This window comes from Equus quagga, chromosome 7 (genome assembly GCF_021613505.1).
Source record: "Equus quagga isolate Etosha38 chromosome 7, UCLA_HA_Equagga_1.0, whole genome shotgun sequence".
NCBI classification, from domain to species: Eukaryota; Metazoa; Chordata; class Mammalia; order Perissodactyla; family Equidae; genus Equus; species Equus quagga.
The window spans coordinates 12,210,097-12,237,527 of NC_060273.1; the positions used below are offsets into that span (position 1 = coordinate 12,210,097).

The window sequence follows — 27,431 nt, forward strand, 5'->3', positions numbered from 1 at the left end:
ACTCACCTCATTAACAGGTTGTGAAATCAATTTAGCAGGTCATGACTAGCAAGTTTTAAAAAGTGAAATGGAATAGCAAACATCAGAGCACATGAAATATAGAATAAGGATAATTAGGAAACAACCCAAATGTCCATCCACAGGTGAAGACGTAAGCAAATTGTGATCTATCCATACAGCAGAATGGAATACTATACAGCAGAAAAGGGAAGAAACTACTGATACACGGAACACCATAGATTAGGGGTCAGCACAGTTTTTCTATAAAGGGTCACGTAGTAAATATTTTAGGTTTTGGGGACCACTCGGTCTCTGTCACAACTACTCAACTCTGTGTAGCGTGAAAGTAATCACAGACAATACGCAAACAAGTGAGTCATGGCTGTTTTCCAATAAAACTTTACTAATGGACATTGAATCTTGAATTTCATATAATTGTCACATCACAAAATATTCTTCTTCTGATTTTTTTCCAACCATTTAAAAATAGAAAGCCTTCATTAGCCCTTGGACCTTTATGTGAACAGGCAGTGGGCCAGGTTTGGTCTACAGGCTGTGGTTCACTGACCCCTGGCAGAGGTGAATCTCAAAAACATTATGCTGAGTGAAAGACGACAAATACGAATGAATACGTATACTGTATACATCCTCTATGTACTGTGTGATTCCATTTATACGAAATTCTAGACAGTGCAAACTCATCTATAGTGACAGAAAGCCCGGGGCCATGGGTGGAGGGGAACTGACTGCACAGGGATGCCAGGGAACTTTCGGAAGTGATAGAAATGCTCTGTATTTGAATTGCGGTGGTGGTGACAGAGGTAGATACATTTGTCGAAACTCGTTGAACCGTACGTGTAACATGGATGTATTTTAGTGCATGTAAAACATATTTCAAAAGAGTTAAAAAATATCAGAGTGCATTACATGTCCTAAGGGAATTCATTGTTTCTGAACTTCTGTTCCGGTTATGTACCTTTGTAGATGTGCAGTGATTGTGTGCAACGCCTCCTCTTCTACTCCAAATGGGAGACTCCTTGACGTTTCTTATCCCGGTAAAGGCACCATTGTCCACCCATTGGTTCAAGCCAGGAACCCTGGTGTCTTCCTTTCTCATGCACGTCCCCTTCCCCAACTTATACCTCCTAAATATATCTCAAAGCTGTCCACATCTCTATCTGGTTGCCATACCTTGACTACTGTCATTATAGAAGCAGTCTCTGTAGTCAAATCATTCTTAACACAACAACAGAGAAATTGGATCCTCTGCCTGTCAGACTTTGGTTGCTCATAGATTAAAGTGTGCATCCTTTACTTGGCCCACAAATGTGGTATATGGTATGGTCTCTGTTGTCATTCTCTGGGGAATATCATAAGTGTATAGGCACCTATACTTCTCCTCCAAGGTACTTAGTACACTTGCAATTAATTAATTAGTTGTTTAATGTCTCTCTCCCTTGATAGACTATAAATGCCGTTTCTGCAGAAGTAGAGCCTGTCTTTAATATTATTTTGTCCCCCCCCACCCCCAATCACTAGCAAGTTGGCTCTGAAAAAATAGTTGTGGAATGAATGAATGAATGAATGGAGAATGAATCTACATACTGGCACAATGTGCAGATTTTATTTCCAAACATATCCATTGTTTTCAATCTCAATTTCAACTCAGTTTAATGAGTATCACATTTTAAAGACACTCCACAGGCCTAGCAAGCATTTTTACCTCCCAAGTCCAGCTAACGCAGTGTCTAGACTGCAGTGGGGGTTCGATGAATAATTATTGAATGCTTTGATTCAACACCTATTTTCTGAGAGTCCACCATATGCCAGGAAGTATCCTAGAAACTGAGGATACAATCTTCAAAAGAGATTGAGTCTCTTTGTTTGTGGAACTTATATTCTATTGGAATGGAGAGATAACAAACAGCTCTATAATGCAGTATTAATTAGTTTTAATTACCTCAAGGAAAATGGAGCGGGATAGAAGAATAGACAGTACGTTATCAACAAATCCATCCCTCAGGCTGTAAATTTGAAATCTCTGTTCTAAAATATTGAAAATATTTGTTCAGTGATTATTAGCAGGAAATAGAAGAAAATTAAGCAAAACCAACCACTACTGTCAATGATTTAGTATTAATTTCTAAGATCTTGAGGAAGGCATCCCCATAGATTTTTCTGTTACTCTGTCACCTTTCTTTGATGTTTGAACAGTTCTGGCAATTCACAGACTCTACCATTGTCTAATTATTGTGGGAGCAGTGTCGGACACGAAGTCTTGGAAAATCTGAAGCAAATATGCTAAGATTGATGGAGTCATCTGAAAATAAACAATTTTTACTAACATTTTAAACTGCAATTTAATTGATATTTAAGACTTTCTTCCCCTAAGAATTTTAGAAGATATTGAATATTTTATGGGACATTGTAAAAAGGAGAAATAGTAGAAAAAGGTGAATTCTACCTTTCATTTGTTTCAGAGTTATTTATATTTTGTGAAGGAATTCAGCCTTCTCTATAGCTGTGTGCCCCAAAAAGATAATGAACAAAGACATTAACAGACAATATAAAAAAAGAAAAACAGGTCCAAATGGTCAATAAACATGAAAAAAAGGTCGACATTACTAGTGATCAAAAAATGCAAAAATCACACGAGATAGCATTTTTGCCTATCAAATTCACATTTTTTTGTTTTTAATATTAATATCTGATAGAGTAGAAAATAAATACTCTCATGCATTATTGGTAGAAATTCAAATTGTTATGAAGCCTTTTATAGGTTCCAATTACATTTAACTGAATGCAATTTGGCATTCAGTAACAAGAACAAAATACTTAAAATATACATATCTTTTGCCCCAAAAATTCTGCTCCCAAAAATTTAAACTAAAGACATAATTAGGTTAAAGATTTAACTGTTAGAATGATCATAGCAGCATTGCTTATAATAGTAAAAAATTTAAAATAATCTATATATTCAACAATATAAGAAATTGATTAAAGTATGGTAAAATTGGTGGTAAGACACACCTTTAAAAATAATGATGTAGGGGGCTGGCCCCGTGGCCGAGTGGTTAAGTTCGCGCGCTCCGCTGCAGGCGGCCCAGTGTTTCGTCGGTTCGAATCCTGGGCGCGGACATGGCACTGCTCGTCAGACCACGCTGAGGCAGCGTCCCACATGCTACAACTAGAGGAACCCACAACGAAGAATACACAACTATGTACCGGGGGGCTTTGGGGAGAAAAAGGAAAAAATAAAATCTTAAAAAAAAAAAAAAAAATAATGATGTAGATACTTATTGACATGGAAAGATATATTGTTAACTTTAAAAAGTAGGCAAACAAATAGCATGTATAACATAAGCTTGATTTATTTTTCTTCTTCTTCCCAAAGCCCCCCAGTACACAGTTGTATATTCTAATTGTACATCCTTCTTGATGAGCCATACTAGGTCCGTGCCCAGGATCTGAACTGGCGAAACCCCAGGCTGCCAAAGCAGAGTGCACGAACTTAACCACTTGGCCACAGAGCCAACCCCCTAATTTGTTTTTTTTAAGGAAAAATTACGTGAATACATGGAGAAGACTATCAAAAAAATAAACAAAAATGGAAACATTGGTAACTGTAGAAACGTTGATTTTCTTAACTCTACTTTTTTTGTTTTCCATACTTGTAGAATCATTTTTTAAAAGAACATTAAATAGTGCTTGTGCTAGTTATTAATTTGTCATCTCCTGGCTTCCAATCTGTTCTTTTTGCCTGCTCTGTAAAAATGGATCCGAGCCCTTTCAACATTTTTCCTTTGCCGGGTAGCACAATGTCAAGTTTTGTCAGTAGAGGGCGCTGGAGAGACGCTGCAGGATGTTGCCTCCAGGTTCTTGCTGGTGGCTCCTCCAGTAACCAGCTCCCGCAGCTTCCCCTGAATGTAAGGAAAAACTCACTTCTCCTGAGTCTCTTCTACCCTCAGTACTTTACTACAACATTGCTTCACTTCTGACACCAGATTTGTAGATTTTACACCCATCAAGCAATTCTGTGACCCCAGCTGGGTGTCCTACAATTTAATTCAATTCTGACACTATCCACCTGAGGATAGTGTCAAATCCCACAGGTTAAGGTCTCAGCCCACAGGACTGTCCTCCTCCACTTCAGACGCCAATCACAAGTCCAGGTTGTCACCCATGCTTCTAGCCCACCAGCCATAAATCGGAATTTCCAAGACCCCCTCCTTGAGTTCGATTAATTTGCTAGAGGGGCTCACAGAACTCAGGAAAACAGTTTTCTTACGTCGACACAAAACAACCAATAACCCTTCTATAGTTAAGAGAGATAAGGTGAGTTTTACTTGAGCCAGAGTGAGGGTTACAACCCAGGAAGGCCTTCAGGCATGAGTTATAACATCGTTGGCGGAGAGTTCAATGTTAATGAGCCACGGATATATATTAAATGTGGTGTCATTCAACAGAAACACAAGGCAAGGTTATGTATTGATCAGCTGATGAAAATGTGATCAGGGGCTCAAAGGAAATGAACCCTGTATTTGCATAAGAGTAATGGTTCGGTATCTGCTAATTCAGCATTCATAGCAACTTTATGGAATGTAACTACTGCAAATAATAAGAATCGACTGTATGAAGCTTTCCCTGTGCTAATTACAATGTGATTTCTCTCTCCTGATTGGATCAGACAGAGTACTAAAAACATCTCTAAAACGTTATTCCACCAGTTATTTCTTCCACATACTAGTAGGGTCATACATTTTCTATAGTAATTGAAGTTTCAGAGATTCAAAAGAGCATCATTGGAGAAGAAAACTCTTTGTAATTAATTCACCTTTTATGTGGAAATTCCTAACTATTTGCATATTTGAATATGCACTATCGTTAAAAAAATTTTTTTTTGAGGAAGATTAGCTCTGATAACATCTGCTGGCAATCCTCTTCTTTTTGCTGAGGAAGACTGGCCCCGAGCTCACATCTGTGTCCATCTTCCTCTACTTTATATGTGGGATGCCTACCACAGCATGGTGTGCCAGGTGGTGCAGGCGTCCACACTCAGGATTTGAACCGGTGAACCCCGGGCCGCTGAAGTGGGATGTGTGAACTTAACCGCTGCGCCACTGGGCCTGCCCCAATATGCACTATCTTTAAAGCTACCTCCAATGTTGGGTTTTTCATTAATTTCAGATTTTTTATTTTATTATTTTATCTCTATGTATTTCAGGAGCATTTACGAAGGTTTTTCTCTTCCCAAAGCTTAACAATGAAAAGTTAATGAAATAAATGTAATTGGCTGCTCTATTATCCCTCGCCAATTGTGGGCAGAATAGTTACTTAAAATAAAGCTGGTGAAAACAGAGTTTCTGAGCCAGAGAAACACTCTACTTCAAATATTTCTCCCAAATGGCACAATTTCAAAATACCAAGTTGCAGGTGGAATCTGTAAGGTCCACCATCCCTGTCAGAAATCTGTGACCACACTTTAGTGTTCTGTTGAGGGCACGATAGAAGGATGGGGAAGTCTTCAGTCGATGCAAATAATTCATAGTCAATCTATAAATCAAATTTAGGGTGAGTTTATTATGAGCCAAGTTTGAGAACTATAGCCAAGGGCCTTCCTTCCCCCAGGAAGGAAGGGCACCAAAGAAGTGGGGCGTACAGAGCAGTTATACACCATCTTGGAACAAAGAGTATACATCACATATGACAGGAGTATCTCTTTTATAATTGTCGTGAGATGCTTAGCTGGTACAGCAGGTTGGTGGTCAGCAGGTCAGTGGCCACAAAGTGATCACAGCAGGTAGGTAATTAATCCTTAGTTTCCAGGAAGAGATGCTTATCCTTAAAGAAATGTAACATAGGGGGAAGTTACATCTGTGTCTCTAATGGCATCATTCTTGTCTTTGGCATGTAGTAAATATTTAAAGCAGATGTACAATGTGTGCTCAATAGGCCATATCAGGCCATTTTGCAAAAACAAGGTTGGGCCGAATTAGTTTTACACCGAATGGCTTCCGCATATACTCCAGTAGATCCTATGGCCCGCCATTTATTTGTTAGTTCCAAACTTCTCAACAGGAGTAAACGTTGCATACAACTTAGCCTCAGTACTTTGTTTCAGCTCCCACCAACATTAAAATGGTCTGGAAACGCTCCTATTGACCCAAGCACCTGTCACATAATTTGTGTCAATGTCAAGAGCGTAAAAGTTGCCTAGGTCATAGAGACAGAATTCTTAGGCATGGTTTTTCCACAGCAGAGCTGAAACGCGATGATTTCATGACAGAATTGCTTAGGATCGTTTCTGCTAACATAAGAAATTAAGGCTCTGGTGGGACGCAGGCTTACATCCTCTTCTTTTAACCTCCGCTTCTGACCTTTTCCAGCTAGAGCGCCCGTTCTTTCTGTGAGCACTCAGGACATAAGCAGTGGGGGCACCCCCTACCCCGACCTCCTCATTTCAATCCCACCCACCCAAACCCACCCAAACAAAAATAACTTTTCCAAAAGAACATCACATTCAAATTTGCATAAAGCACAGCTCTTTTTACTCATCTGCAGCCACACTAAGCAAAGACCTTGTGCTTCCTGGGCCCACTTGGCTTCAAATCAAAGCTCCCCCTTCCATTCAGATCACTGATGGAGAAATCCCATCGAGAATGAAGGGGCTCCGGAACAAGGCGGCGGTGGTGAGAAGATCATGAGAGAAGCACAATTCGATAACATTCCCTTGCCAGAACCCTCAAGCCCCATTTCAGATGCTGAGGAGAAAGACAGTGGCTTCAGTCTCCTGCTCTGTGCCCCCACCCACGGAGACAACCGATGCCTCAGAGCCGACATCGAAGGGGTTTGAGGAACTTGAATAATCTTTTCTGAGGATTGCTTCCTCTGCTCGTTGGAAAACAGACCTGTGGGTCTCAGAGCCTTTTAAGCCAAGTAGCCTTTCGTTTTGTCAATGGAACATTTCAGGATTTGCAAGAGAAATTAGAATATTTTAGACACTGAGGCCCACTTGGTGGTTCTCATTAAGCCCCGATTCCTTTAAACAAAATGAAATAAGAACAGTTAGAAGAGGCTTCAGTGGAATCATCTTAATGGAGTTTTAACGTGATCCTTAGTTGTAAATCGAAGCTCTGTTCCCACATCGGTACTTTATTCCCTGCTGAAAGAGTTCCTAACAGAGCTCCTCTGACGCGTTTGAAGGCAGCCCCAGGCCCTCCAGTTGTCTCCCGCTGTTCAGGGATGCGAATGTCGCATGAATGCGTTGCCTCGTTGTTACTGGAGGGCCCCCGAATCACCGCTTGCGTGGCTGATGAAGCGTCAATGTAAGGCATTAATTTCTCTCAGAGCATCTCTCGTTTGAAGACCAAGCGGATTCTTTAGCGTTTGCTTGAGTAATGGATTGTCTTCACTGAATTTTTTATTGCTCTCAAGAAGAGACAAGTATCCAGCAATACACGTGAAACCATCTAAGCCTTCCAAGTATTCATTTCTCTTGCAACTCCTGTGAAGTCTATACGTTGAGCTGCTTGATAAAGATCACCATAGATTTCGGGGGATATATGCCCCTATGGATGGTTACCAACCCCTCACCTCATTGGGGTTCTGTGAGGAGTCTCAAGAGATTTTCACATATTAAGGTCGATGAGGTAATTATTTGAGTTCAAAACTGATTCAGGGAGGCTGCTCCATGGCCTAGTTGTTAACTTTGGCACCCTCCACTTCAGAGGCCTGGGTTTGGTTCCTGGGTGCGAATGTGCACCACTCGTCAGTGGCCGTGCTGTGGCAGTGACCCACATACAAAACAGAGGAAGACTGGCACTGATGTTGGCTCAGGGTGAATCTTCCTCAAGCAAAAAGAGGAAGATTGGCAACAGATATTAGCTCAGGGTGAATCTTCCTCAGCAAAAAAAACAAGAAAAAACCCAACAATAAAAACCCAAAACTGATTCATGTTGAACTAAAAAATCCTGACTATGGCCTATCAAACATGCATTGTACATCCACTTTAACCATTAAAGAATGCACTCTCTTAGGATAACGCATACGACCCCTCCTCCACCCTATTGGTAACACCCTATTGGTGTTAGTCTCTTTCCTGACATCAGGGTCATGTTGACCCGTTAATTTGCAACCAAATACCTCTTTGAAACTTTGAAACTGTATCCTAGGTGTGTTTATTTACTTTTTAAATGTTTTTATTATTTTAATTTTTTTGTCATTTTATTTATTTTTCTAAGCATCTTTCTTTTCTTTTTTTTTTTTTTTTAAGATTTTATTTTTTCCTTTTTCTCCCCAAAGCCCCCGGTACATAGTTGTACATTCTTAGTTGTGGGTCCTTCTAGTTGTGGCATGTGGGACGCCGCCTCAGCGTGGTTTGATGAGCAGTGCCGTGTCCGTGCCCAGGATTTGAACCAACGAAACACTGGGCCACCTGCAGCAGAGCACGCGAACTTAACCACTCGGCCACCGGGCCAGCCCCTCATCTTTCTTTTTTTTTGAGCATTGTCCCTGAGCTAACATTCATTGCCAATCTTCCTCTTTTTGCTTTTTCTCCCAAAAGCCCCCCAGTACATAGTTGTATATTCTAGCTGTGGGTCCTTCTTGTTGTGCTATGTGGGACGCCGCCTCAGCACGGCCTGATGAGCGGTGCTAGGTCCGCGTCCAAGATCCAAACTGGTGAACCCTGGGCCGCTGAAGTGGAGCATGCGAACCCAACCACTCGGCCATGAGGCCAGCACCCTGGTGTGTTTAATGAATGTTCCTCGTTCTAAAAAGATATGACTGTACTGAAAACCATGCTTCTCCAGAACAATACTTTCTTCCTTTCTGGAAAAGGCCTTCCTGGGTTACAATCCTCACTCTGGCTCAGGTCAAACTCACCTTATTTCTCTCATCTATAGAATGGTTACTGGTCATTTTGCATTGACAGGAGTAAACGAGTCAACAGATTAGGCACCTAGTGGAGAACTCATCATTTTGGTGTAAGTATCCCCATGCTATATTTGGGACATCATTCATTGTCCATCTGAAATTCCCAGTTACCTGGGCGTCCTGTACTGGACCTGGCAACCCTGATCCCTCCCCTACCCACCCTCTCGCCCCAACTCTCCAGTTTTGCTCTACATTTCTCTCGAAAAAATTTGCTTAAGGGAATTGGGTAGGAATCATTAGGGAAACTTTCTTTTTTTGTGTAATGAAGACCACGAGTTTTTCTAATTTAGGTGGAAATCACATTTTTTTTTTTTTAAAGCATTGCAAACGCAAATCCTTTCCACAGCAGTTTAGTGCCTGGCATGTAATAGTGCTCACTGAATATTGATCAATTGAATGAATGAATGAATGCATGAGTGCCCGGGCAAACAGAGTCCTGATCTGCAGGTGTTGAGAAACGGATATTTAGATTTCAGTTAACATGATCCATTGCTGTTGGACCAGACCAAAAGGACTACAGAGAAGGAAGATGGGATAAAGAGGGGTATCGTAGGCTGAATAATGGCGCTCTGAAGATGTCCACGTCTTAATGCCCAGAACCTGTGGATATGTTATTTTACACGGCAAAAGGGACTTTGTAGATGACCCCCAAGTTAAGGATCTTGAGATGGGAAGACGATTCTGGATTATCCAGGTGGCCTGGATATAATCACAAGGGTCCTTCTAAGAGGGAGGCGGGCAGGTCAGAGTCAGAAAAGATGATGTGACAATGGAATGACAGAGAGAGAGATTGCAAAATGCTACACTGCTGACTGTGGGGCCATCAAGGAATGCAAGGGGACTTAGAAGCCAGAAAAGGCAAGGAAATGGATCTCCCTCCACGGCCTCCAGAGGGAATGCAGTCTTGCAGATCCATTGTAGATTTCTGACCTCCCAAACTCAAGGACAACAAATCTGTGTTGTTTTAAGCCACTAAATTTGTGGTAACTTGTGACAGCAGCAGTAGAAAAATAATACAAGGGGGATATAAGTAATAAATCAAGAAAGATGCTTTGGGGAGCTAGGAGACTGCCTAGCTGGGAGAAACCTGACAGAAAGATCCGCCCGGGACCAGTAACAAGAACAAGGGGAGGGGCGGGATAGAAATCAGCATATGAGCAGATAGAGAGGGTCAGAGAACACGGAAATTGGCAGATTCCCCAGAATTGAAGAGAACGGTGTATTGGTCTACCAGCGCTGTGGGAACAAAATACCACAGACCAGGGGGGTTAAAAAACAAATTTATTTTCTCACAGTTCTGGAGGCTAGAAGTCCAAGGTCAAGGTGTCAGCTGGGTTGATTTCTTCGGAGGCTTCTCCTCTCAGCCTGCAGATGGCCATCTTCTTACTGCGTCCTCACATGGTCTCTCCTCTCTGCATGCACTGCCTGCTGTCATTTTGTGTGTCCAGATTTCTTCTTACAAGGACACCAGTCCGATTGGAGTAGCAGCCACCCCAACGGGCCTCATTTTCAACTTAATCACCTCTTTTAAGGCCCTATCTCCAAATACAGTCACATTCTGAAGTGCTGGGGGTTAGGGCTTCAAGACGTTAATATTGAGGGGACACAATTCAGCCCATAACAACGAGGTTGACAAATTGAGAAAATGTAAAATAACCAGTTAGTGCCTCAGACTGGAGACTAAAGTGACATACGCCAATTCGATGCCACGCAACATGATCCAGGATTGGATGTCAGACCAGAAAGAGGACTTTAGTGGGACAATTGGCAGTAATTTGAATAAGGTTTGTAGATTAGCTAATAGTATTACACCAGCGATGATTTCCTTGTTCTGGTGATTGTACTATGATTATGTAAGAGGTCAATATTTGTGGAAGCTCGGGTGAAGGGTAGATGGGAACTCTGTACTACTTTTCCAACTTTTTTCTAAGTCTGGAATTATTTATAAATGAAAAGTTAAAAATTTAAAATTTAAAAATGAAATAAAGTAGGATAAAGAAATAGAAGTGAGGGGCCGGCCTGGTGGCAAAGCGGTTAAGTTCGCACGTTCCATTTCTCCATGGCCTGGGGTTTGCCGGTTCGGATACCAGGTGTGGACACGGCACTGCTTGGCAAAAGCCATGCTGTGGTAGGCGCCCCACATGTAAAGTAGAGGAAGATGGGCATGGATGTTAGCTCAGGGCCAGTCTTCCTCAGCAAAAAGAGGAGGATTGGCAGCAGTTAGCTCAGGGCTAATCTTCCTCAAAACAAAAAGAAAAGAAAGAAATAGAAGTGAGAGAGAGAGAGAATGAGAATGGGGTTGGATATGTGACAGTGAAGGAAGGAAAAAAAAGGAGGAAAAGAAGCAAGGAAGAACTGAGGTCAGGGATTATATCTGCTGTTTGGGTTACCAATGACACCCCATCAACCCCCACCCTTCCACTTCCGGGACATACCTGGGAGCTCAGCGTATGTTTGGGCAGGCGATATTCAATGAGTCACAAACTCTGAAGAGGAGAAGACAATAAGCCCACTGATTCCCCCCCACATTCATGAAAGGCCTCAAATTTTAACTTTTTTTTTTTTTAAAGATTGGCCCTGAGCTAACATCTGTTGCCAATCTTTTTAAAAAATTCTTCTACCCAAAGCCCCCCAGTACCTGGTCGTATATTCTAGTTGTAGGTCCTTCTGGTTCTGCCGTGTGGGACGCCGCCTCAGCATAACTTGATGAGCCCTCCTAGGTCAGGATCCGAGCCAGCGAAACCCTGAACCGCCAAAGCAGAGTGCGTGAACTTAACCACTGGGCCACAGGGCCGGCCTCAAATTTTAACTCTCGAATTTCTCTCCAAGCAAAGTTACACAATCGCCAGTGTATTGTGTGTGTTGAAAATGTGACTTCCTTGCATGTAAACATTTAAAATACACCACCATCTTGGTAACTGAGTTTTTTTTCTATTTTCCCCTACTTTTTAACCTTTCTTTGAAGTATAACTCACACGCCATAAAATTCACCATTTTAAAGCGTACTCAATGGTTTTCCGCGCCATCATCACCACTAATTACAGAACATTTTCATCACCCCCCCCCCCCCCCCCCCCGAAAGAACCCCATACCTAGTTAGCAGCTACTTCGCACCCCTCCATCGCTCAGCCCCTGGCAACCCCTAGTCTACATTCTGTCTCTGTGGATTTGCCTATTCTGGACTTTTCCTGTAAATATCATCATGCATGAGGTGGACCAGCCACATTTAAGTGCGCAGCCCGCACAACGGCTAGAGGCCACGGGATTGGCCGGCGCGGAGGGGGAGCGCGGGGCGTCCAATCGCTCTCGAGCATCAGGAGGGGGCAGGTGCAGGGGGCGGGAGGAGGCGCGCTGCTGGCCCGGGCGACCCGGCCGAGGCGGCGGGGGATGGCGGGCTGGTGGCGGGCGCTGCCGCGCGCGGCCTTGCGCTACCCGTGGCCCACGAACGTGCTGCTCTACTCCGCGCTCTTCTCGGCCGGCGACGCGGTGCAGCAGCGGCTGCGGGGCGGCCCGGCCGACTGGCGGCAGACGCGGCGCGTGGCCACGGTGGCCGTGGCCTTCCACGGCAACTTCAACTACGTGTGGCTGCGCCTGCTGGAGCGCGCGCTGCCTGGGCGCGCGCCGCGCACCGTCCTGGCCAAGGTGCTGTGCGACCAGGCGCTCGGCGGGCCCGTGGCCATCTCTGCCTTCTACGCAGGTGAGGGGCCCCGGAGGGGTCCAGGGGCCGGATCTGGGGGGGTGGGGTGGGCGGGGATCCAGGATTGGGGGACTGGAGGCAGGGGCCGGGGGCGCTGGGGGCCTGGGCTGGAAGCCATGGGGTGGGGGTGGGGGTGGCCAAAGAGTTCCGTGGGGCTGAGAGTTGCTGGGGAGGGGGCTGGAGGACGAGGTGCAAGGGCCGAGAAATCTGAGGACCGGGGATTAAAGGGGAGAGATTGAGGGGCTGGAGAGGCCGGGGATTAGGGGGCCAGGGATTCAAGGGGTCAGGATGGGAGGTGGGAGGCTGGAGTTGCGCGTAGTCTGTGGCTGGAGATTTCAGGGGGCCTGGGGCGTAGGCTGGAACTTAGGGGAGGCGGGTCTGGCGGGCCAACGCCCCCTGAAAAAGGGTCACGGGAATGTGGAGGAGACCCCAGTTCCTGCCATAGCAGAGCAACCCCTGTGACCTAGTTGTGGGGCGGGGCTGCCCTGCTCCTGGGAAAATCCACACCTGGAGCTCCGGGACTCGCTTCTGCTGGCAGACACTCCTTTCCAACACACCAACAAAATGTGGGGACTCGGAACCGTGGGGGCAGCCCGGTGGAACCTGAAGTTGGGCCAGGTTCCCCCAGGAAATTCACGTTCAGGGTCCTAGTCCTGCTTTGGTAAGAAAATTTTCCTGCAGGAGCCCCATTCCTATGTCAAAATCCACAGAAAATATGAGAACTTTGACCCTTGTCGTAGAGGGTTCAGGGAACCCCTGCCTCAGAAAATCGCCCTGGGGCCTGAGGGCCTGACTTCAGGAACCTTCCTTAGGGCCTTAATTCCAAAAATAATGGAAGGCGCTCTGTGGTCTCCCTGACATGCCACTTTCTGTAGTCTGGAAGGGAGTGGGCTGGGGAGGGGCACAGACTGTCTAAGAAAATCCAAGGGTTCTGGGTCTGGCCTTGGCATTGGGGGTCACAGATCCCCCCCCCGCCCCCTCCAAGAAGGTCTTCTTGTCAGTAGCCCTTGGTGCTTCTAAACCAGGTTGAAGTGGTCAAGTCACCGCCTTGAAGAAACCTGCAGGGCCCCATGGCTCTTATTTTGGGGAGCCAGATTTGGTTCCTTTCTTCACAAACCCCACAGGGAGTGTCAAGGACCTGGTTGTCTGTTGCATTAAAGGTCAACCACATGGCAGAGAGGTCAGGGGAATAGAGGACCTGAGAGGAGGAGCTGTCTGCTTTATCAGATGTGTGCCTGGTCCCAGGGTGTGACTTCCAGGCCAGATTTGCAAACAGCTTCCTCCTGCCTGTGCCTACAGTGGCCTTGTCCCCTGGTGAAGGGGTTGGGAGCTGGGGGCTGGGCGTTTGGGAACCAGATTCCCACTTAATCTTCAAACAGCCCAGCGAGACAGGTCCTCTTATGATGCCCATGTTACAGATGAGGAAACTGAGGCTCAAAGGAGTGAAGTGACTTGTCCAAAGACAGTACGATCCATGCCATGTTCTTCATCTGGAGTGTTGTCGGGATGCCAGAAACCAGAAAGATGCCACAGTCACAGGAAGGCCTGTGGTTCGAGCCCCGGGCCCCTGAAGCAGATTCCTGCCCTGCTTGCTTCTCTGTTTTGCTTTTTAGATTTCCGGCCCAGTTTCCTTTTCTTCACGTTAAAATGAAGGGGGGAAGTTGGGAGGGTTGGATTGGATGTGTGTTCAAGGCACTTCCGACTTGGAAATTGCCTGTATCAGATGGTTCCTTGTGCCGGGCCCCCTTGGGGAGCTAGGGTCTGGCTCCACACCTGGGTTGGATCTGGACCGCTGTTAACCTCCCTGAGCTGTTTTTCCTTCTCTGTAACTCTATCGTCCTCAGCCCATGGTTACGGGAGGTCGAATGAAAGCTTAACAATTAATATTGCGTAAGTGGAATGCGGTATTGCCGATATTCAACAGGGTTTTCTTATGAATTCTGAGAATCCCCTTCAACTGACTAAAAAGATCTTATTTCCCCTTCTTCCTAATGGGAGTGGGAGGAGAATTTTTAAAGCACCCTCATTTTTACAGCCTTCCTAAGCTAGGAGGGTTTCATTCTCCTGTTTGTCCTTGCTCCCTCAATTTCTTTTCAGTGTCGTTGAGCATCAAAAGTTTTCAAAATGTTTTTAGGAAGGCTGAGTTGGTATTCTGCTTTCAAATTCTGATGAGAAAACCTCTTTGTCTGATGGGAAATACATAGTTGTCAGAATACCCAGGGTCCATCAGCCTTTTTGTAAAAGAAGGAAATTAAATTCTTAAAATTTTAAACATTTCACAAAAAGTTTAGAAGGGAGAGAAGAAAAGTTACCAACAGGACTACTATTCGGACACTACTGTTTTTGTAAATTCTCTTACAGGTTTTTTTCTTTTTTCAATCATTTTGCTATAGTTTTTATACCCTGCTGGTCTCACTTCATATTTATCATTCCTTTAAAATTTATCTAGTTTTATGTATTTATTTATTTTTCTTCTTCTTCTCCCCAAAGCCCCCCAGTACATAGTTGTATATTCAAAATTGATTTGGTTTTAGAATGGAGATTGTGTTCTGTTTTCGCTGTTGGCTGGGAGGGGACATATTGAGTGAGTGATAGTGGTACTTTGCATATTGGAACAGAAACTTGAACATGAACTGTTAGACCTACTCAATCTTCTAAAATTCTTTGGGTGTGTGTTTTTGCAAATAGGTATGAGTATTCTCCAAGGAGAGGATGACATATTTTTGGACCTGAAACAGAAATTCTGGAATACATATAAGGTAAGACAGACTTTTGAAAATGCAACCAAGCTCTTTTGTATATTTTTAACATTAAATACATTTTAATAAAAGTATTCTTAATGAAGGCTCCACTCGCTTGGCACAAGGATATAATATTTTGACAGAGAGATCTTCAATTTGATCAATGAATGAGAAGACGCTTTAAGAGTGTCTATACATAAGTGTTTCTGAATTTTAGTCAATGTTCACAATAATTTCTGATCTTATATTTGCTCTTATTAGTGATCACAATTTATTGAGTGAATTTTGGGGCCAAAGAGGTTATTGCAAAATGGGAGTAGAAGAGTGTGAGTGGCTTGGGACCCACTCCCGCATTCCGAGCCAGTGTTTCCAGGTGTGCATTCTGCTGAGCCCCTGTGAAAGGAACCGTCTCAACATCACAAAGGATCATGTTTCCCGGGGTTATTCCCAGACCTGAAACAAGTAACCTGTTGTACTTTTTGCTCAGTACAAATGTATACAGTTCAGCCCAACAAACATTCATTCATTTATTCAATGTAGATTATTGAGCAGTGTCTTTAAGGCCTGGCAAAATCAGGATGTTTTCCATCTCTGACCTGGAGCATGTTTGATTCTATTAATCACACGGAGGTGAATTTTCAGGATTCCAGAATATACACAGGCCCACAATGCTTCTAGCATCTTCTATTGAAAGATACCAAGCTCCAGAACTGGCATCACCCACTTGATGGTTGGAGGCAGATGATAGGGAGAGTTGAAGCCACACACTTCTCCTGAGCCGGTATCCTTGGGGACAGTTCCTTCTTCCTTCAAGGGGGAAGAGTATTCAGAACGCTTGGTACTTCTCTTGGGGGAGAAATTGTGGGCCCATGGTGACATCTGAATGTGATTTTCTTCTGCTTCATTTTGGAAAAAGGAACAAGTTTTCCCATTATGTCATAGATCTTATGGACATATGTACGTCTAACAGTTATGAAAAGAGCAAGCAGGATTGTGAGAAAAAGGGGCTTTAAGCAGAGACGTGCGGATGTTTGAGATTTTCCTCCCTTAATGAATACGCACAGGCTACCTTTTTTGGGTAGAAACATGGGGACCTTTGCACACCTTTTTAAAAAACGGTGCTTACAAATGAGTTGGTCTCATCTACGCCCATGAGAAGAAAGAGGGTACCAGCAGTCTGAAGCCCAGAGCCATCGGGGAATTTTCCTAAGATCTCCCATAATAAACTATCTGCTAAGCACTGTGCTAGGTGTTAGTGGAAGATGCAAAAAAAAAAAAAAAAATATATATATATATATATATATATATAAAACACAGATACTGTCCTTAAGGGACTTACAGTATAGTGGGGTAATAGATAAGTAAATAGACAGGCATTAACCTTAATGCTACAAGCAATGCTCTGAGTATGCGCTGGTCCTACAGCAAATGAGTGGGTGTCAAGGAGGGTTTCCTGGGGTGACGATGCCTGAGCAGAGTCTTAAAGAACTCAGAGGAGTTAGGCAGATGGCTGGGGGTAGGGCGTTCCCGGGCAGAGGGAGCATGAGCAGAGTCAGGAAAGCATGCAACACTGTGGGATGACTGTAGGGGAGAAACCACAGCGGTTTGCTATTCATAGACGATCAAGTATGAATTGAGGAGCAACCGGAAATGAGTTTGGATCTCGGAGGGTGTGAACGCCGTGCCAAGGATCTTGAAGTTCAGTAATAGGGGCAAGGGAAAGCAGTTAGCGGGTTATGGTACCCAAGTTCACATGAGGAATAATGAAGCAGTGGGAACAGGAATGACTGGAGAAATATTTCGGAGAAAGTGTTGGTAGAGCTTGATGATTGATTGGAAGTAGGGGTCATGGGCAAGGACACATCTGGGATGACCCACCCACATTCTCCTGGAAGCCAGAGCCCGCTCTTCCCTCTCAGTTATTGATTTACTAATTTTTCTGCTTATTATCAGTATAGACTTAGAGAGTCCCGTTTTTTCAATGGTTTTTAATTCGTGACTGTGTTTCATTATTTTTGGTGCTCAGGCATCCCAGATTTGGCCAGTGACAGCCCCTTCAAGCTGGTTCCTGTGTCCTTGTGACATCCTCCATCTTTTTTTTTTTAAACCACTTCCTTACTTTCTGTCATAACGAGATGTTCCAGACTCACCTTGTACCTTGTCCCTGCCCTGCCCCGGCCCCTGGAATCAGCCATTTCTCTGAGGAGTCCTTTTTCCTTTTAGTGGGGGATGGTATGGGAAACCAAGATCTGTGCAAGAGCTGGTGCTACATTCTAGAAGAAAAAATTGCTGTATGAAGTAGAGCCGTGGGTTCAGTCTTCTCATTGTTTTTGCTAAAGCAGTAAATTCTTACATGGCTATAGACTTCAGATAGCTTTTATTGCAAATATTGTCAAAACTTCAGAAAATAAAAATTAGTAAAAAAAGGAAAATAGTACCACTTTTATATTACCAGTGTAATCCCATTTTTAAGGACTGTTTTGAAAACTTCCAGCTTTTTTTTTGCTTGTTTTATCACTTCAGAAAGTATATGCGTAGATGTGTGTGTACAAATATAAATATTTGTAAAATATAGTCATATTATATTATAATATTCTGTATGCTGCTTTTCTCACTTATGAAATAGCATGAATTTTCTACATCAGTACATAGAAAGGGATATTACTATTTTTAACAGCTGCATAGTATTCCATTGAATGGATGTCCTAAATTTTGACAACTTTTTCTGCTTATAGGACACATGCTTATTTCAAAATTGTCATTATTCTAAATAACTCTGCATATTTATATTTGGCTACTTGCCCACTTATTTTCTTAGGATCGCTGCCTATGAATGAATTCTTAAAAATCTTGGACTTAAGGATTTAATAGTAAACACATGGGGAAAAGTCTGTGCTGTATACATTTTGTAACCAGTTCTTATTATGGACGTAAAAGGCTGAAGTTTTCAACCAGTAACTTGGCTTTTTTTTTTTTTAGATATAATTTACGTACCAAGACCTTTATCTTTTAAAAAACTTCCATAATGATGACCCTTTTGTCAGAATGTACAGGTTAAATCCTGTTAAAATAAATCTATCTTGAAATATTTTGTAATACACAAAAATGTCAGCTAAACTTATTCTATAGCATGAAATAGTTTGAATTTTTATTAGCAGATCATTCCCTAAGGAATGGCGTAGTGGCGTTGTGGTCGAGTTTGTGTGCTCCACTTTGGCAGCCCAGGGTTCGCAGGTTCGGATCCCAGGCATGGACCTAGCACTGCTCATCAAGCCATGCTGTGGGAGCGTCCCACATAAAAAGAGGAAGATTGGCACAAATGTTAGCTCAGGGGAAATCTTCCTCACCAAAAAAAAAAGAAGAAGAAGAAATCTTGTACCTAACAGCTTTTCCCACAACTCCTCACCCTCTTCTATTCGAGAGACCTTAAGTAGTTTAATTTAATCGGCTTAGTCTGAAACGTAATACCACCTCCACACTTTCTCTGCCTGGTATTTCTTACTCTTTTATAGAACGAACCGTGGGATTGTTATGTGTGATTAAAAGGCGTCCTAATAAAGTTTTTCTTTCTTCCAGACTGGACTGATGTACTGGCCCTTTGTACAGGTGAGTTCCAGACTACTCAGATGCTAGCTCACGGCTTTGGGTTACGCAATCCCTAACAGACTCTCTCCCTGTTGTAGCTGGTCAACTTCAGCCTCGTTCCCGTGCACTGGAGAACAGCGTACACCGGACTCTGTGGTTTCCTCTGGGCCACCTTCCTCTGCTTTTCACAACAGAGTGGGGACGGCACATTGAAGTCCGCCTTCGCCTTCCTTCATGTAAAGGAGGCCAACGCAGCGGAAAGGCCCCCTGAGAAATGAGAAGCCAGTGGCCCCCTGAAAGTGGCTAATTTTCTATCTTTACGTTCAGTGGCTTGCCGGCAGATGAAATGCTCTACTAACCGGTTATGCGCTCCACTTTGATGAATTACTATTCCGTAGACCCAGTTGTTTCTTAATTATCAAGGAGTCCTTTAAATCTTATTCAAGCCTCCTTTTTTTTCGTTCTAGTCTGAAAGTATTACTTCTCTAATATTTTCACTTCTTTAGAATACTTTGGTTCGTACCAATAACAGTGGCCAAATGGCATTTTATAATTATGACTACTTCTAGTCTAATATTTTAATGCCTGTTGATTTAGGGACCCCCTGTTTGGGTTGTATACGTCTGTCTTCTAAAATCTCAGGTTATCTTCTAAATACTTTTGGGTCCGATTACCTTTTATACTGAAAATAGTGCTTATAGTAAATTTCTGTTTATACAGAATTCAGTCAAGGAGAAGAACAAATAGCCAGACTTCCCCCCCCAAAATACTGTATAATAATTTATTGTTACACTGATACTAAAGTTCTGTAAGTATATTTTATATCGTCAAAAAAACACAGTGTATGATCAGTGCGTCCTGTATAGAATATATTTTATTGATGTCTTCTACTTTTATACTAAGTAGTTTTTAGTGAATGGTTTTTAGTTTTGAGCATATTTCTGTTGACTAAAGCACCCCATTTCCTAGACATACAAAATATACAAAATATTTGGCTTCTTGAAAAAATATGTTGAGTGAAATTTCTAAAATTAATAATTTTTCTTCCTCTGGAGGGAAGAAATCTACTCTATAGGGTTCCAGGGAAAATACAGTTATGTGCCACGTAACGACGTCTTGGTCAACAACTGAGTGCACAGATGACAGTGGGACCGTAAGATCAGTACCATAGAGCCTAGACGTATGGTGGGCTGTACCATCTAGGTGTGCGTAAGTGCGCTCTATGATGTTCGCACAACGATGAAATTGCCTGACGACGCGTTTCTCAGAATATTTCCCTGTCATTAAGTGACACGTCTGTAGTTACCCCAAATTTCACATTGATGTTATATTTTTAAAAATCTATGCTTTCAAGTAAATCTTTATAGGTAATCTTGAAGATAGACGTGAGAAACGCGATCCAGTCTTTCGGATTTGTTTGTGTCTAACTTCAAAACCAGTGGGTTTAAAAATTATATGACAGGGCCGGCCCGGTGGCACAGTGGTTAAGTGCACACGTTCTGCTTCGATGGCCCAGGGTTCGCCGGGTCAGATCCTGGGTGCAGACATAGCACCACTTGTCAAGCCATGCTGTGGCAGGCGTCCCACATGTAAAGTAGAGAAAGATGGGCATGGATGTTAGCTGAGGGTCAGTCTTCCTCAGCAAAAAGAGGAGGATTGGCAGCAGTTAGCTCAGGGCTAATCTTCCAAAAGAAAAAATTATGTGAATATCTCAAGAAATTTCAGCAAATTTCACCTAAGATTTGTACCATGAATCTGTTGCTTCTGAAGGAGGATTTCATGCGTTTAAAGATGCGAAGCACTGAAATGTTAATAAATTTATCTTGAGAATTTATATTTAAGATTAATTTAAGAATGCATAACTAAAAATTTTAAGCATATAATTTATTTAACTTGTAATATAAACTTATATGTAATAAATATATAACTTCCAAGTATGTGATTTATTTGAATTTACTAGGTATTAATATATTTTACGTTATTGGGACAATAGTGAGGAAATTTCTAGATAATTTAATTCTAAAATAGTTTGTTATTTGCATTGTTTTAACAATAGTTCATACAACAGAAAAGCTATTTCACAATACATAAGACAAATTTTGTCAAAAAAGTCTATCCAGGGGCCAGCCTGGTGGTGTAGTGGTTAAGTTTGTGTGCTCCGCTTTGGCAGCCCGGGGTTCACAGGGTCGGATCCCGGGAGTGGATCTAGCACTGCTCATCCAGCCATGCTGTGGTGGTGTCCCACATAAAATAGAGGAAGATGGGCACAGATGTTAGCTCAGTGACAATCTTCCTCAAGCAAAAAGAGGAAGCTTAGCAATAGATGTTAGCTCAGGGCCAATCTTCCTCACCAAAAAGAAAAGAAAAGAAAAGAAAAAAGGTCTATCCAGAGAAACTATAGTAACCTGACAATCTTTTAGATGAGTTTCAACATTACTTTTATGATGAAAGAATACTGTTTGCATTCTATATAAAAGTAATTGGGAAAACAGACCTTGTTTATACAGTCAAGGGGAAAACTTATTATTCATAAAAAAAAATGTGATAATCTTTACTTACTACTCTGTACTTTAGAGAATGTATAGCATGTATTCTCTAAATTTTGGCAAATAATACACTTTTAATTTTTATGCAAGAGTGCTTTTGTATTTTAGTGTGAGAAATGGTACTTATGCCAAGCAATGCGATGTTGATCTGTTTTAAAATGCTGCCATTCTTGGTTGAACACTCTAGATCTTCCAGGGTTTAGAGCTGAGCAGGTGGCCTCCACGCTTCCCCCAGATTTCCCTGTTTCCTAAGGTGTTTTTAACTTGGTTGGATGTTGCCCTGCCGTGTTCTTTTGGCCCCGTGGTTACTCCGGCAAAGGCAAAACCTATAATTTGTTTCCCTTCACAGAGTTGAGATAGACTGGAGTTTCAAAACAACTTTATGTAATACATGTAGAAAACAAAACGGAAATTTGGAGGCTGTCAAAAGCATTTTTTAAAAAAAAGCTTGCAGAATACCGATTTCTGATCCTCTCATAGTCGGCTTGAACTCAGGGACACGGCTCCTGTCCCAGGCCCAGGCATTTGGGGAGTTCAGCCTGTAGTCTAAGGGCATCTTCCCAGTGGTCCTTTCTCTCTGATTGTCACCGTATGGTAATGCCATTGGCCACCACCACCAGGGACCTGTCTTTGTAACGCTGCCACCGTTAAAATCGAGAGAGCCCAAGTCCTGTCTTTTTGGACTCCTGGTTCCCGTTTCCAGTCTCAGAGAGAGGCCTCTTACCCAGATCACTGAAAAATGATTTCTCAATTCAGGGGAGAGCTTTCCTTCTGTCCAAATGGGTGCGGCCACCCTTGTCGTCCACCCGTGTAATTGTAGTGGCTCAAATAACCCGAACCCGAGCCCTCGTGTAAATAATCAACAAATGCTATTAAATGGGCAGAGCAGGGATGTAAAGAGGATGAATAACATGACGATAACTGCATTAAAAGAAGTTCATGGTCTAGTTGGGAGTATAAGTGAAAAAAAATGATAATCAGGTTCTAGGATGTCTAATCGAAATTCATCATTCAGTGCTTGAACAGCATCTGTGACAAGTGGTCGATAGAATGCTTGAATATTACCCAACTAATGCCACCCAGCCATAGGTTAGTGGCGTAAGCACTAGGTACTTTGAAATCATGGTGCCCTGGGTAATCTGGGAAGGCTTCATGGAGGAGATGCCTTAGCTGGATCTCGAAGGATGGAAAGTCACAAGACTCTAAAGGTCTGTGGACTGGAGTGATGATGACAGGATCCAAGGAGATGAGATGAGATCTTGAAAGAGAGAGCCAAGAGGAAGAAAAAGCATTGAAGTTCCAGCATAGAGGGAGATTGCCATTGACCATTCCTCAACTTTGAGTAATGTAGATGCTTCTGCCCAGCTTACTTGTGATGAAAAATCATGCATAATTTGCAACTTATCTGTCTTTTTCATTTGTAGGAAAATTAACCGAAGTTATTCCTTTTTATCTATATCACAGTTGGTTTGGTGAAAGAGAATTAGGCAGTGTGAGGGTTTACATGTATTTAAAAATTTTCTAATAATAACAAGTTTGAGAGTGGCGTGTGAAAATATTTTTCTTAAGACCTGTTCAGTAAGGTGATTCAGTGGACAAAGCAATTGGTTATTTTCCCACTATATAGGCAGTGATATTTGGCATTTAAGGATTCATGCAAATAAAGGATGCTTTAGGAAGACTTTATCTTATTTGTATTGATGCTGTTTGGGCCAGAATAAGAAAAATGTGTAATGAATGAAAGGGATTACAGCCACTAAAAGATATAGTTCAAAGAGGAAAACATTTTCACCTTCTAGTACTTCATTAATAATTGTAATTTTGGTTTTTAATACTTTGAAGAAAAAAATCTGTTTTATTTTTTTCACAATAAAATGTATAGAGATTTAACTGTGGCGTTTCAGGGTTTATCTCAAGAGGGCCTCCAGATCAACTGTGTTAACCACAACCGACCAAATTCAATGTCAGTAGTCTCTTTAATGGAGAGGATTACCCAGAACTGCAATTTCTAACTCATCCATCATTGCTATAGACTTTGTTTGTTTGCTGTTTTTTCTTCCAAGGACCATCATCCATTAGGAGTCATTTAAAGCTATCTAAAAATATTTTTTGCTGCATGGGCAATTTGCTTTTTGTTCAGTGAAATTTTCTGTGAATTTCTGTACAATGTTCGCCAAAGCAAATTAAATCCAGAATATGTTTAACAGTATATTCTGGAAGTAGCTTTCATTTGAAATTAAGCTCATCTTCTGAAAGTATTAGAAAGTTAATGGCTTTTTGTGCCTGGAGATTTTGATCTTGCAATCGCTACCTTTATTACCCACAATGTTTAGAATCTAAAGGAACCAAATCGCAGAAAACGCAGTTTAAAAACTATTGAAAATTTTTCTTTTAATACTCTCAACGGCCAATAAGTGAAAGGGGAAATCTGAGGTTTAAAGATAAAGTGTGTATTTGGAGTTTTAAGACAAAGAACAGATAAAGAGCTGTGAACAGTAGTCAAACAAGTGAATAGAAGAGAATAATTGATAATTGAGTAAATTTGGGGGCATTCATGAAGTAAAGGATGATCTTTTTCTAGTTCTCTTCCCCTTTGTAAGTCTGCCTTCCCTTGAATGAATCTTTATTCATCCATATCTTCCTTCCTCTTTCTCTGTTAAATGGTCATATCAAACGCCCTTCTGTTCATCGCCACAACCCCCCCCACAACTGTGACCACCCAGACACTCCAGGAAAGTGGAATGATTGTGCTGAGGTTAGGGAGCAGAGCATTTAAGTGACATGGCAGCCATGCTTTAGAGAAAGGGTAGCAGAGACCCCTTTTGGGGTCTCTTAGTCCCTCCGGTGATAAAGGAGGAAGGGCCAGCCCTAGGGAGAAGTTTGAAGTGAGTGAACATTCTGGAGGCAGCTTCCATTTGAAAGTAGGTTCATCCTCTGAAAGTATTAGAAAGTTAACGGGGGCCGGCCCGGTGGCACCAGCGGTTAAGTTCGCACGTTCCGCTTGTTGGCAGCCCAGGGTTCGCCAGTTCAGATCTTGGGTGCCGACATGGCACCGCTTGTCAAGCCATGCTGTGGCAGGCGTCCCACATATAAAGCAGAGGAAGATGGGCACGGATGTTAGCTCAGGGCCAGTCTTCCTCAGCAAAAAAGAGGAGGATTGGCAACAGATGTTAGCTCAGGGCTAATCCTCCTCAAAAAAAAAAAAAGAAAAAAGAAAGTTCATGGATTCTTGTGTCTGAAGATTTTGACCTTGCATTTTCCCTTCCTTTTCTGAGACCCTGTCCTGCCTTAGGTGTCCTTTCCCTTCATTCTCTTTGGCTGTGGCACTGGATCTTCCAAATTAGTTCTCATTTCTTTTCCTTGTCTCTCAAAACCCCCATTCTCCTCATGTGGCAGATTTCAGCTACATGTTAGAAAAGCAGGTTTATTAAGCTAATTTACTGAGAGGTGGGTGACAGCCTTTCTAGCCCAGGTTGATTTTTTTTTTTTTTAATTGCTAGCACAAACTACTCTGGATGGAATTTCAGGAACTGTTACTGTGGTGGGAGAGGGTGGAGAGAGGAGGGTGTATTTTTGGCAGAAGTCATCAGATACACTTCACATTACGCCATGCACTTCCCATCAGATTCAAACCAGCCAGGCAAAGGTCATTGCAATGTACCGTGAACTTTCCACAATGGGTGGTCATTATCTGTTTGCATATTTATATTCCCGAGCAGTCTGTGGGCTTCTGGAGGGAAGAATATGTCTCTTATTCATATTTGTATCTGAAATGTCCAGCACAGTGTCCAGCACATAGCAGAAACTCTGTAACACTGTTGAATGAATTAATGTAGTTTGTGAATTTCCCGTTTGTTGCGTTGTGCCTCTTGACCGGTGCTGAGAAGCTGGGACGGATGCCCTTTTCATTTTCATCCCCGCATGCAGGCAGTGGTCTTATCTTAAATCAGCACTGCCCAGACGTTCACCTGTTCCAGCTCCAGGCCCAGAAAAATGGGTTTTCTTGGGGGTGGTTATAACCCGTGGGCTTTGATTCCCCTGGCCCAGCTTGCACATGTCCCTCAGAAAACCGTCTCTTCATCCCTCTCCCCAGCTCTACAAGACTGGATGGTTTGTCTTGGAGAATTGAGTGGAGTCATGATAATTGGGCCTTCTCTGAACCGATAAATGACCCTCGGTGATGATTAATTTTATGTGTCAATTTCACTGGGTCACAGAGTACCCAGATATTTGGCTAAACATTATTCTAGGTGTTTCTCTGAAGGCGTTTTGGGAGGAGATTAACATTTAAATTGGTGGACTGAGTCAAGAAGGTTACTCTCCCTAATGTGGGTGGGCCTCCTCCAATCAGGCGAAGGCCTGAATAGAACAAAAAGGCTGGCCCTCCCCCAAGTAGGAGAATTCTTTCTGCCTGACTGCCTTCAACTCGGAACATCAGCTTTTTTTCCTACCTTTGGACTTGAACTGAAACGTTTGACTCTTCCTGCGTCTCGAGCCTACTGGCTTTCAGATAGGAACTACACTGTCAGCTCTCCTGGGTCTCAGGCCTTCAGACTCACATTGCAACTAAACCATCGGCTCTTTTGGGTCTCTAGCTGGCTGACTCACCCTGTAGATCTTGGGACTTGCCTCCATAATCACGTGAGCCAATTCCTTAGAATTAATCTCTTTCTCTTTATGCATCCTGTTGGTTCTGTTTCTCTGGAGAACCTGACTGATACACCCTTGTTTGTGTATGCTGATATTTTGTCCTTGGTGGTCCATGCAGTGTGCCTGTCTGTGGGCGATGACCACCGGCTCACGACTGTTACAGAATTACACTTCACATTGCTTTCTGGGACCCCTGAAATCGTAACAGGTGGGTGGTCATCCACTCCGACCCCACAGCCTCTCTATAGGATGACAAATCTACGGGACCTGGAAATGGAAATTCAGCCAGCTACCCAGATAATTACCGAATAAAAGAACCAACTACATCTTCCCTCTAGGTTGACAGTGGATGGAATTCATGGGTTGTGAATTCTGTGAAGGCACGGGGCTGCGAGTTGATTCCAGTTCGATTTCAAGCCCTTTTGGCACTGAGATATTACAGTGTTTGATGATGCCTCTTAGTGAAGCACTCGGCCAGTGTGATGGATCCTCTTACTTTATACCGGGGTCAAAGAGTTGGTCCAATACCGGCCGTGTCTGCATGTTGCCTTTTTTATATTCGTGGTGAAGAACTGTGTGTGTTCATTTTCTAATACTTGTGTCAGTGTCCTTTCCCTCTAGGCCGTGGAGCTAGAATGCTCTTTTCCTATCTTGGGGGAAAAGTGTTATAAAAGCACACGAGTTGCTTCATTTTTAAATTTAAATTTTACGTATAAAATATGGATATTAAGTTTTTGGTGTAATTGTGATTTAGTATATATGAAAAATAAACGCATTTTAGTTAGGTGCTGCAAATGACTGGCTGTTTTGTGTGATTGGTGGTACGAATATTCTGGGAAATATGTAAAAGAAATGAGATTTATAGCCTGTAATCTTTTCTAATCGTCTTTGTTGTGAATACAAGATTTATGCCTTAACTTTGGATTGAGGTACAAGTTGTCCTTATCTGTTTCTATGTGTCCTTTGTCATTTATTGAATTCTCCCAAATGTTGGCCTATTTACTCTGTGTGTATATACTCTCATAGAGCTGAAAATTTGGAATTGGAATCGTTCCCGAGTGACTTCTCAGAAACCATTCTGTTTGAGCATAAGTAGGAAAAAAATGCTGTATTAAGATTTCTCTAGGGGCCCGCCTGGTGGTGTAGTGGTTAAATTCATGTGCTCTGCTTCGGCGACCCAGTTCACAGGTTCGCATCCTGGGCGTGGACCTAGCACCGCTTGTCAAGCCATGCTGTGGTGGCATCCCACATGAAATAGAGGAGGATTGGCACAGACGT

At 42.7% G+C, this 27,431-nt stretch overlaps 1 protein-coding gene and 1 long non-coding RNA gene across 3 annotated transcripts; one reads left to right on the forward strand and one right to left on the reverse strand.

Annotated features, from left to right (window-relative positions):
* Positions 1-11,002: 11,002 nt before the first annotated feature.
* LOC124242950 (uncharacterized) lies at positions 11,003-12,107 on the reverse strand. 2 transcript variants are annotated; one of them, XR_006889555.1, is made up of 3 exons: positions 12,027-12,107; positions 11,573-11,678; positions 11,003-11,057 (listed from the first exon to the last, which is right to left on the reverse strand). It is a non-coding gene; the product is annotated as an uncharacterized LOC124242950 (long non-coding RNA). The 2 variants fall into 2 exon arrangements; XR_006889554.1 differs by lacking the exon at positions 11,003-11,057 and adding an exon at positions 11,267-11,420.
* A 205-nt stretch (positions 12,108-12,312) lies between these two features.
* On the forward strand, positions 12,313-20,517 carry MPV17L (MPV17 mitochondrial inner membrane protein like). The gene is made up of 4 exons (XM_046667232.1): positions 12,313-12,631; positions 15,320-15,390; positions 18,949-18,978; positions 19,056-20,517. The coding sequence occupies exons 1-4, from the start codon at positions 12,322-12,324 to the stop codon at positions 19,233-19,235; spliced, it is 591 nt and encodes a 196-aa protein (XP_046523188.1). The 5' UTR covers positions 12,313-12,321; the 3' UTR covers positions 19,236-20,517.
* Positions 20,518-27,431: the final 6,914 nt, after the last annotated feature.

Excerpts from the sequence above, each read along its gene's own strand:
- MPV17L (XM_046667232.1), top strand. The coding sequence starts at position 12,322 with ATGGCGGGCTGGTGGCGGGCGCTGCCGCGCGCGGCCTTGCGCTACCCG. Across the intron at positions 12,632-15,319 it reads CATCTCTGCCTTCTACGCAG|GTATGAGTATTCTCCAAGGA; the intron begins GTGAGGGGCCCC and ends TTTTGCAAATAG. Across the intron at positions 18,979-19,055 it reads TGTACTGGCCCTTTGTACAG|CTGGTCAACTTCAGCCTCGT; the intron begins GTGAGTTCCAGA and ends TCCCTGTTGTAG.